We start from the raw sequence: 12,098 nt of genomic DNA on the forward strand, positions 1-12,098 counted from the left end.
ATTTGTGAAAATGAGATCAGAATGATGCATATAACACGTCCAGCAAATTGTCACATAATAGAAAAAGAAAATAAACATCAGTTCCCTTGCTCTCTCCCTACTTCCATTCCCTAGAGATAATTCTTTGCTATATCTTGATCAAATATCTAGATCAGATATTATAACTTAGGGCAAATAATAATTAAAGGTAGCACATTTTATGCATGTCTTACCAGCTGTAATCTCTGTGAGGGTAAGAACCATATGTTATTCTTCTCAGCTAGCCCAATCCCTAGCACTTGCCTTACATAGAGTATGAGTGCAGAGAATCTTAGTTGAAATAGTTTGCTTTGTGTTACCTTGAGCTTGCCCAGCCAGTTAAGGCATTAAATGACCCCCAGATTAAGATTCCAAGGCCTAAACCAATGGTTTTGATAATTGTGACAGCAGCAATATTCCCTGTAGATGTAACATACAGAAGAAAGGTGTTATTTCCACTATAGAATATACATTTATAAATTGAATTAATTTTTATTTTAACTTCAACTGAAGGTTATGGGATTTGGACAAATTTAGTAAAGCACAACTCCTCATTTTTTAAATAAAATAACCACATTTTTTGGCATTAAACTCATGATTACTATTGCCAAAAGCACTAGGCTTAGGGCAAAATCCTACAAAGGAAAATGTTGAGTTAGCTCCTTGCCTAAACACACTAATTCTCCTCATTCTTAACATAGGTCTCTGTTCTATGACTTTTTGCAGAAGCCATCAATGATAAAATTAGTAGTGACCATCTTCTTAGACTCGAACCAGGGCCAACCACTGGTAGAAGTTTCTGGCCTAATACCACCCCAGACTTTGCTCTTCCCTGCTCACTGACTTGTCTTCTGGAATTCCACATTCACGCTTTGTGCTCTTGAGGGTCACTCAGGGCAAAACCGTGACTGTTTTTTACAATTCTTAGCTGCTTGGCAGTCTGGCCTCAATCTTGCAATCTCCTCTTGAAAGGTTTCTTCTCTTGGCTTCCGAGATGCCTCCATCTCCTGATTCCTTCCTGTTTCTCTCCCTTTTTTTTTTGGTGAGGAAGATTTGCCCTCACCCTGAGCTAACATCCGTGCCAGTCTTCCTCTATTTTGTATGTAGGACGCTGCCTCAGCATGGCTGACAAGTGGTGTAGGTCCACGCCCAGGATCCGAACCCACAAACCCCGGACCGCCAAAGTGGAGCGTGCCAAACTTAACCACTACACCATGGGGCCGGCCCCCCTCCTTTTTCTCTCTTTAGCTCTTTCTCTGGCTTGATCTTTCTCATTATACCTCTGGATTCAGGTGCCCCCTAAATATTTTCCCTAGAACACATTCCTTCTCTTGCTATATTTGTCTTTGGGTACTTGACTAATTTCATGATTTCATCTATCAACTAGAGACACATGCTCCCAGTGCTATAGCTCTAACTTGGACCTTCTCCAGAGCTTTAGTGCTATGCTCCAAACTGCCAATAAGAGATCTCCAACCAGATGTCCCCCACTGTGGGAACATCAGGAACCTCAAACACGGAAAGTCCTAAGATGAACTTATCATTTTCCCTTACAAACACGTTCTTTTCTCTATTTTCCTCATACATATCAATGATACCACCACCACCCTCCTAATCACCTATGATGATAAAATCCCTATATCATCATCGGCTCCTCCCTTTCCTCTATTCCTCATATCCAATCAGTTACTATGACCCATAGCATCCTCACTCACAACATTTCTCAAATTAGACCCTTCCCCACTGACTCCCAGTGGAATTTGCTGGGTGAATATAAACGCTATATGGTGGTTATCAAGACCTGCAGGACCAATGGATGCTTTCTCTTTTCCCCTCTCCCTATTAGACATGATAAGCATAATCATACTAAGGTATAAGTGAGGCATAATAATTGAAATGCTAGTGGAAATTTAAAAGTTCACCCTTTTGTCCTCCAACTCATGAACTTCACTAAATCATTCAGTTCTGCAGAGATTCAAATTAAGTGGGTAACCAATAAATTTTTAACATTTTAAAATTTATCTGCTTTTAACCAAATTACCTCTAACTTGATATTTGGAATTCTCTTTGCTAAAGAGAAGAAAGCTCTCCTGGGGTGTATTTATATTAATAGAAGGAAAACATTCCTGATTGGCCAAGCAAAGGCATAAATTCTAGTTATATAATTTCAGGGATAAGGCAATAGACGGAAGATTTCTGTTTGCTTTTGTTTTCCTGCCAGTGCTTTTGAAATGATAATGTGTCTGTGTTTGCCTACTTTTAAGGACAAGTCCTAAAAATGCTATTAGTAGAAACTACTATTTAATAAATATTTTCTGAAAAACATGCTAGAGAAAGAAAGGCCAGAGCACTTTAATATATGAGTTATGCTTAAACAGATAGAGAACAATTGAAACATTTTTGCTAAATTAATTTTTCTATCAGGAACTAAGATAGAAATGATTGAAAGGAAAGACTCAGGAAATGCACCAAAAACACTTACGGAGCATCTGAATGAAAGAAACTAAATTGTTAATTTCTAGTATCTATGACTAAGGATTATTCAGAATTGCTGTTTGTGCTATTTCCTTCTATTATGAACCAGAATTATTTTGATTAAAGTATTAAATGATAAAAGAATAAATTATATCATACATTACCTGTTGCCCATATGCAGCCCCCAACCATTGCAAAAGGCCAAAACTTAGGGCAACGTAATAAAAGATTGACCACCAAGGCAACCAACCATATGGCAGCACAAAGTATCCACTGGAGAAACATTCCTGGAAATAAAAGAAATTGGTGTCAGTTGACTGACATCAGATTATACCAATTGAGTTGAGTAAATTAATGCTTAGGAATATCAATGAGATATTATTATACGAATGGCCACAATTTATTGAATGCCTATATGCCAAGCACTTTGCACATTTAATGTAATTCTTACAAAATTCTCTCCATCATAATTAATTCTAGTTCAAAGATAGAGAAAATGAATCTGAGATGAAGCAACTTGTCCAAACAGCTAACAGTTTGTAGAACTGGAATTTAAACCCAAGTTGCTTGTCTCGAAAGCTTACTATATACAGTACATTCCTATTTAACATCCTTTTTTTCATCTACTAGACAAATCAAGAATTTTCTACTAGAGTACTGGAAAGACCAAGTTTACATATTTTTATTCAGATGTCACACCTAGTGCCATCCCTCACCAAAAATATGGTATTAAGAACTTCAAAAGAGCTCAACAGTGATTTAAACTTTTGAGGATCATTTATGCCACCTTTAGGATAAAAATAAAGTCATCTATGGCCACATGTAGACCGCATACAGTTAGAGCTGAATGCCTGTGATGAGCCAGACATTACAAACCTGAGGATTAGCCTTCTAGGTCAGGGCTACTTTCCTTTCTATGCTCTAGGTCAGGGCTTTCTATGCCATGTGCCAGTTATCTGAAGACCACATGGTGATGTGAGGTATACCTTACCTTTCTAAGCTTCTGCACCATCAAAGGTTTAGGGATTAAAAGGACAAAGAAAAAGTCAATAATGTAAGAAATACTACGGCAGTTATAACTCAATGTAGCACTTGTGACTCTAACTTGGGAAGATTTTTGCCTATTTCTATTCAATCTTGTGATGGAAGAGAGAAAAAAAAAATGGCTGTTAACCTGCAAGACAAAAAAGTAGGATCATAGAGATGACAGGAAACTTCATTTTACAACTTCCTCATTTTACAAATGAGAAACCGAGAACAAAAGAGCTGGTAAGACTTGCCCAGGATCACACAGTTGTTGCGAAATACCTAAAAGCCAAGTCCTCGACCCCTTAATATGTTTTCTATTCTTCTTTTAGTAGTTTCCATTCCTGTCCTAACTCCAAAGGAAAGGAGAAGAAAGGCTCTGGAGGAAAAAGATTTGTAATTCTATTGTCTAAGTCGTATCAAGACATAACGAATTGGGGTGATAACGCAACTTCTTCCCAAGAGGTGTTCACCACAAGGTCTCCAATTCCTTCTCCTGGCTCTAATATGAAATGCGGGTAGATACAAAAAAGAACTGTTGCTTCCCCTTCCCTAAAATTCACATTACAGTCAGGTCTACTATAATGTGACATGTGCATTCGTAAAAATCACTGTACTGTGCAAAATCATGCAACAAAACTGCAGAGCTTATGGGGAAAATGGGGCTAAGAGCACCACACAAAAACTTCATCAACAATGTATTAAAAAAACCCAGAAACCTAATAAAAATGGTAGTACGGTTTTACACCGGTTAAGTGGTTAAGAAATTCACAATTGCTACAATAAATATGGCACTTTAACTTGAAAAAGACCTGAAGTTTGCTTATGGAAGTGGGCATTGGAAGTGTTGCAGCTTCCAGTGCTACTGTGAAGTTGGTGGATGGAGGGTTCTAACAGCTGATGTGGATGGGTGTGGTGCTGAGCTGGTGGATGTTTAAAGGGGGGTGTGAGCACATTTTGTTTATTACTATGAACCTTTATCCATCTGGGTGCAGTTTCCTGTGTTCACCTAGTGTTCTGTCAGAGTCAACATTGCACATAAGCAAACACAAAACGCGTGTTATGCTCAAATTGTTCTCCATTATATCAATTCAGTTGGAAATTTCTGTTTTCAAAACAACTGTGATTAGAACTAACTTCCTTTTTTTGTAAATGTAACAGATATGGCTAAAAAGCTTTCCTGACAGTATCCATCTTAGTTTTACCATGAAACACAATCTTAAGGTTATCCTATACTGACTAACTCTTGGATAAACTGGCATGGCCATTATTAAATGATTTATTTTAAGCTCTATTCATTTGGCACCAGGTTCAACAAAATTTACTTTTGTAGCCATCATTACAAAAAAGACCAAAAAAGAGAACTTCATATTTAAAAATAATTTAAGGCTAGCAATGAAGGAAAAATAATTACCATCACCAGTATCATATTTTTTAAGTGGTACATAGTTTGAGCCAAATAAAAGTACGGCAACAGAAGAGGAGAGGAAGCCAATGGTTAAGTCTGTTCCATTATTGCTCATGGTTCCAGCACTGCCTGAGAGCAAGCTGGTTCACTTTAGACTTGATGTACTTTTCAGGAGCTTCTGAAATAAAAGAAATAAAAATGAAACTATTAAGAAGCTGTGAATCTGTGAACAAATTGTGATTAATACATGATATTTATTGAGTTTTTCAAAAGTATGCTAAGATACCTTCTTCCAGACAAAGAGCTAGGACATTATGAAATTATGTATTATGTTTACACTCCATGTTCATTCATTCATTTTTTCATTTATTTTATCAACACCATTTGATCACTAACCTACAATTAAAACAAACAAACTTTGTCTTAAGAGCTTGAAAAACTTACTTCTTCCAAGGTCTGGATACAATTTTTATTGTATTATAAAAAAAATTCCCGTGTAGATGGACCAGTATAATAAACAGACTTGTGGACTAGGCCTCTGTTGACTTCGATTGGTTGTCATGACACTCACATGAGAGAGTATGTGTGAGGACTTTCAGAACCATCAGTGCCTTACAAGTAAAAGCTGTTGTTATATTTCAGACATGAGCTTAAGGGCACATTTAGGTTGTATTGCTGCTACATACTCAGGATCCTCTAGAGGTAAAGGCACTTTTCCTCATCAGTAGTACTCCCACAGTGGGGATTAGTTTAAATAGTTCATGAAACCCTATACCTTTATGACTTCTTAAAAAACTGATCAGCTGGAAGAATCTCCTAAAGAGCTCTTCGAGAATGTCCTAAATCTATTCAAGATTTAGATTCTTGAAGAATCTCTTCAGGAATCTCCTGAACTATCAGATTAGCAGTGGTGTGTCACAATACTACCAGCCAGCCAGCAGAACAACGTAAGGCAGCCAGTCAGCTCTCTGTGCAATCTGGTAGCCACTAGCCACACATGGAGAACAAAATTTTCATTAAAATTAAGTAAAAGAAAAAAAAAATTCAGTTCCCCAGCTACACTAACCACATTTCAAATGCTCATTAGCCACATATAGGCAGTAGTTACCATACTGGACAGTGCAGATTATAGAACATTATCATCATTATAGAAAGTTCTATTGGACAACACTGCTAAGCTTATTAAAAAGTTCTGGTTTCCTTATCAAGAAATGGACCAATCCCACAAATAGTCAAGAACCAGACATTTTTCATAAGATAACATTTGGAAAAGGCTACTGAACACAATTCATCTTTTTAGCTGTACAAACTACATGAGAAAAAAATAACACAAAAGAGTTATTTGGTCACAGAGGTAACCAGAGTCTTCCCACAATACCATCCTGAATTCATATTTTGCACATTGACCTTTGGGTTCACTTCACCATCTAAGTCCTCTGGAATGGAATGGAGGATAATCCAGTTTTTAAATTTTTCTACAAATTTAATGCTATAGTGATAACTTCTTGTGGATATGTATTGAATAAAATACATCTGTAATCACCATTCCTTGTTATTTTATTTTACAACGATAAATACTTACTTTAAAGGTGTTTCATTTTTCCACGTATTGTTTTTAAGTGTGTTCTTGCAGAGAATGTTAAATATACAACTACCTACAATATATGTTCTCTGGCATTATTATGGATAATTTAACTGAAAACAGGAATAACTTTAAAATTGCTCAATAGATTTTAGTAAGGAAAATTATTTGTAATATGTGTGCTTTCTTTAAAAAAACAAACAAGAAACTCTGCTGGTAAGACAACATCCTCCATGGGGATGTAGTTGAGGAAGAGACACTGAGGCATGTTTAAACACTGACACAGTAACAGTATTTCAATAAAAATAGTAACAGCTTTACTGTTAGGCTGAAAGAAGGTTTTAGCCTTGCAATGGTTCACAGGGTCTAGCAGGTGGATTGATGTTAAGACATTAGAGCCGCAATAAGTCACAAGGGCAGGAGGTCTCTGGGAAGGATATCATGAGACTAAAAAGACACATGGCTAGGTGTTAGCTAAGAAACCAATTTTTTTCTGTTTTAATTAAAATAAGCAAAGTGAAACAAAATCTTTATAAGCACATTGATAAGAGAATGCCTAACCTTCAACAGTGGCAAATTATTTTAGTGAAAAGATAGCTCTATTAAAGAATATTGACAGCCCTAAGCCTCTCAGATTTCACCCTATAGAAAGAATAATTTGGAGTGCTAATCAGAGTGTGTGAACTGCATTTTGACCGCTGAATGAACTTTAGTCAGTGTTAATTCACTTAAAAGTTGTTACCTGAAGATAAATGAAGTTTACTGTATACAGCTCTGGTACATTTCAGAAAGCATGTGATCTAATTTCTATGCAGACTGGCAATACTTACTATCTTTAAGGAAGAATCTACCTCTTTCTAAATCAATGAAATTTTTGTGGAAAAGAAAATCAGTATCGCTTTATCTAACACATTACTCCCAATTCTTTCTAGTGCAAACCTGTTGAGTTAAACGTGTCAAACTACTTTAAATACAAGTGGTTTCTTAACGTTTACTTTTGCGTCCACTGATATTTTATTAGTGTATACACATTCAATTTTATTTTAGTACTTTCGCTTCATTTATTAGTAAATATTTTTCCTCGAAATTTCTCCTAGCAATTTAAACTCCTATGCAGACTTTTTTTTTTTGTTAATATTTGGTATGTTCTGATCAATACTGCTCGTTCTACTTCAACTACGATTTCAGTTTTAGTTTCATGTTAATTTCCTCAAATTTCCTGGCGAGCTCTTCCAGTGTCTTGGCTAGAATTAGCAGTGCTTGAACATACTTATTCTGAGCCTGGATTTTGCTTTTTAACCATGAGCACATTTTGGAAAATCATGATATTCCGCCGGAAAGCTACCTGGGTTTCCTTTGAGTTGCTGTACTCACTGCGCTGCGGGCTGGCGGCTGAACCTCCCTCCTGCTCAGCATCCGGGCGATCCGCCTCCACCGCGCCGTGCGGATTCGCGTCTGATTCCCCCTGCCGCCCGGGCTCCCTGGCAGATCTACTTCCTGCTGGGACAATTACCTATGCACCGAGCGGGAGGAGAAGGGAGGGCTGTTGTACCCATGACCCAGAGGCATCGTTCCTTGGCTCGTCTGGGCGGCCAGGCCAGCCTTTACCCCCTGGGGGCAATTACCTACATACCTGGCGGGAGGAGGAGGGAGGGCCCTAGCAAAGGAGACAAGGCGGCCTTGCCGTGGGCAGCAGGTTGAGAAACGCCTTCCTTCAGCTGTAGTGCGGGAGCCCCAGGTCGCGTGACATGTGCCTCCGATGAGGAGTCATCAGGCCCTTTGTCAACCAGCAAACCAGAAAGACTTTTGTGTATTTTAAGAGGTGATTGTTCAGGGAACTCTGAGCATGTCACCCTCTCCAAACGTCACAGAGCTAAGTATTGTTTGTGCTGCTTATGGATAAAACAAAAGACTGAGCAACTTCACACCGTTATAAAAGATTATCTCAAGTTCTTTTTTTTTTAACTGAGTGTCAAGAAATTCATCTGAACCACTAATGTTGCTAACATCTCTTGTGACATCACAAGATTTCACTTGTAATCACTAATTCTTTATAAATGCACCTAGATCATTTATCTGTTTATTTATCAAATATGGACTGAGTGCCACATAAGAACATATGTTCTAGGCCTCTCAAGCTTGACTACACATTACCATAGCTGGGGGAGGTTTTTTGTGTTCCATTTTTAAAATACTAATACCTGGACCCCACCCCAGACCAATTGAAATAGAATCTCTGGGGATGTGGCTTAGGAATTGTTTTCTTTTAAAAACCTCCTCCAGCTGATTCTAAGGTGAAGCCAGTCTTGAGAATCACATTCTAGGTCAACAGTTGTCAAATTTTATTGCCGTTCAGAAGCACCTGGGGAGTGGGTTAAAATGCAGATTCCTGACATCTTGATTTAGATTTTGAGAAACATTGCTCTGGTCCTCTGCTGTCTGATATGTAGCCACTATCTGCATATGGCTATTTAAGTTTAAATTAGAATAAAAAATCCAGTAGTTCACTTGTACTGGACGCTTTTCAAGTGCTCAGTAGCCGCATGTGCAGATTATAGAACACTTCTGTCATCGCAGAAAGTTCTTTTGGACAGTGCTCTTCTGGACTGTTAGCCCTAGGAGTGCAGCAGTGACCTATACAGAGTCCTACCTTCATGTAGATTCCAGAATAACAAGTGACACAGACATGAACTAATAAGTTTAGAAAGGGGAAGCGCTGAGTTCTGTCCTAGTCTAAGAGTTCAAGGAAGGCCCCTCTCAGGAACTGACATTTAACTGAGACAATCCAGTGGTTGGTAATGGTTGTGGAGTTACAAGCAAGAGAAAACATAAGAACTGTCCAAAGATGAGATATCCTGGAGGGAAGTCCTGCTTTAAACATTACTCACATTCACAAACTGTAGCATGCGAGAAGCAGATGGCAAGGTAAAGTATCATGTCATTTAAAGAATTAAAGAAGCTAAGGTTTTTCACTTAAGGGGAGGGATTAATTTAGCAATTCAGAGAAATTTTGAAGAAATAAGTTCTCCTTTCCACACATACACACTCACAGATACGCACATACACACACTCTCTCTCCCAAAAATACAGGGTCTAAATCCAACCTAGAACTATTTCACTTTGTGATTATAAGAGACTTCAGTGATCATGTGGTTTGTTCTTGCTTCAGATGCACATTGAGAAACTGAGAATCACCTTGTTGTGAATTCCTTAAAATCCAGAAGTGAGTTGGGGGCTGAGTTAGACTTCAGGACATTTATTGTGGGATATCCCAGTCCCGCGCTTTTTACATTACAGAGCCAAACCAAATATGGATGATCCTCTGCTTAAACTAAAATTTTCCTCTCAAATTGTTTCATATGCATTAATGCCTAAACATAAAGATCTGTACTGAAAGAGTCTTGGCAGGCACTAGAGGATCCAGGGTAGCTTTCCCTTCTAGCCTTTTGTCTCCGGAAAAGTCATTTAATCTCACTAAACTTCAGTTTCCTTGTGTGTAAAATGTCAATAATAAGGTCTGGGTACCTCACCCTTTTATGTGGTCAAAAGATACAATGTATATAAAATATTATTATTAGGACTTCTGGTTTCTGCTATGACATTTGAAGATCTTAGAAGTTGTCATTCCAGTCATCACAGTAAGAAAAAAGCTGAACAAACTGAAAGTCAGCAACTCTTCTTAGATCTGTCAGAGAATTGAGGTCACAGGGCAAATCACCTCCCTGAAAACTGAAGAGACAGGTGAATGCAGAGAATCACAGCTTACTGTACAACAGAAGTGGCGAGAGAGTAGAAGCCGTTGGAGCCAGTAAGTGGTAGGGGGCACTTAAGCAGTAATTGGTGAATTGCTGGAGACTGAGTGTAGACTAAATTGAGAGTTGAAAACTCTGGGGGAGCAGGACCCAGTCTGAGGGGAGCACTCACACTTTAATGATTTTTACCTTCAGGAGCCCCACAAGGTTCTCACAGTGAAGATCAGAGAAAAGTTCTCTCTTGCTTCCGGCAAGGGAAGGGAAAAAGTAACCATTATGAAATACATCCAAAGCCTTCTGTTCTCTGAAACAAAGGCTACCCCTCAAGGTAAAATTCCTTATCAGAGCTTCATCTGACATAGAAGAAGAACAATTAGACAACTTGAGCTCCTTCTAGCCTTTCTGTCTCACAGGAGGGGAGGGAAAAAAAGGTTAAGAAACTCTTCTGAAGGTCACAGCCCAGGGATTCTGGCTTACTAAAAATGGAGATTTAATCATAAGATTATAGAATGCTTCCACTCCCCAATACCTTCTGACCACATTAAAAGTGCTTCAGTACCATAACACTGGATTACAACTGAGAGAGCTGAAGACAGACACTGTTAAGAAGGAGTATCCAAGAAAGCCCAAAGACAAAAGGGGAGACAAAAAGATGGACATTAGAGGAAATTGAAGCCTGTAACACCTGCAGCTACAGTAAACATTAAACACAGCCTAACTCCTGGCCAGACAAACATAAAACCTCACACTAAGACCTACTTACCTCAGTTCTTATTATCTGATACATTATCTGGCTTGTAAAAAATTACAAAGTATGCTAAAAGGCAAGAAAAAACACAGTCTGAAGAGATAAAGCAAGCATCGAAACCAGACTCAGATATGGTAGAGATTTTGGAATGATCAGAATGGGAATTTAAAATACCTATAGTTAATACGTTAAGAGCTCTATTGGAAAAAGTAGACAACATGCAAGAACAGATGCGTAATATGAGCAGAGAGATGAAAATTCTAAGAATCACAAGAAAATGCTAGAAAGCAAAAACACTGCAACAGAAAGGAGAATGCTTTTCACAGCTGAGAAGCAATCAGTGAGCTTGAAGAGATGTCAACAGAAACTTCCCAAACTTAAATGTAAAGAGAAAACTATCTTAAAAAAAGGAACAGAATATCAAAAAACTGTGGGACAGTTACAAAAGCTGAAAGATATAGGTAATGGGAATAGGAGAAAGACAAGAGAGAAAGGAGTAGAAGAAATATTGGAAGTAGTAATGGCTGAGAATTTTCTAAAATTAATGACAGATAACAAACCACAGATTCAGGAAGCTCAGAGAACAACAAACAGGATAAATATAAAAATATCTACATGTGGGCGTATCATATACAAATTGCAGAAAATTAGATAAAGAAAAAATATTGAAAGAAGCCAAAGGAAAAAAATATATCTTTCCTATAGAGGAGCAAGAGTAAGAATTATATCAGACTTCTCTTCAGAAACCATGCAAACAAAAAGAGAATGGAATGAGATAATAAGTGTTGAAAGAAGTGTCCACTAACCTAGAATTCTGTATCCAGTGTGATTATCCTTTAAAAATGAAGAGGAAATAAAGATGTTCTCAGACAAACAAAAATTGAGTGAATTTTTCACCAGTAGGTATGCCTTTGAAGAAACATTAAAAGTTCTTCGTAGAGAATGAAAATGATATAGGTCAGAAACTTGGATATAGATAAAGAAAAGAAGAATATTAGAAAAGGAATAAATGAAGGTAAAATAAGATCTTTTATTTTTTATTCTTAATTGATCTAATAGACAACTTTCAAATAATAATAGTAACAATGT

The 12,098-nt window shown here is 37.6% G+C and overlaps 1 protein-coding gene across 1 annotated transcript in view; it reads right to left on the reverse strand.

Annotated features, from left to right (window-relative positions):
• TMEM144 (transmembrane protein 144) overlaps window positions 1–8,238 on the reverse strand; it is a 34,718-nt gene extending 26,480 nt beyond the window's left edge. Inside the window, exons 1-5 of the mRNA XM_087437484.1 lie at window positions 8,143–8,238; window positions 7,855–8,022; window positions 4,934–5,105; window positions 2,658–2,780; window positions 339–438 (exon numbers count right to left, since the gene is read on the reverse strand). Coding sequence (XP_087293610.1) covers window positions 339–438; window positions 2,658–2,780; window positions 4,934–5,042 — 332 coding nt within the window. The 5' untranslated portion in view covers window positions 5,043–5,105; window positions 7,855–8,022; window positions 8,143–8,238. The remainder of the gene's footprint in view (window positions 1–338; window positions 439–2,657; window positions 2,781–4,933; window positions 5,106–7,854; window positions 8,023–8,142) is intronic.
• Window positions 8,239–12,098: the final 3,860 nt, after the last annotated feature.

The sequence above is a fragment of the Ceratotherium simum genome, chromosome 12, assembly GCF_057802395.1.
Source record: "Ceratotherium simum simum isolate JZ-2026a chromosome 12, ASM5780239v1, whole genome shotgun sequence".
In the NCBI taxonomy this organism is placed as follows: Eukaryota; Metazoa; Chordata; class Mammalia; order Perissodactyla; family Rhinocerotidae; genus Ceratotherium; species Ceratotherium simum.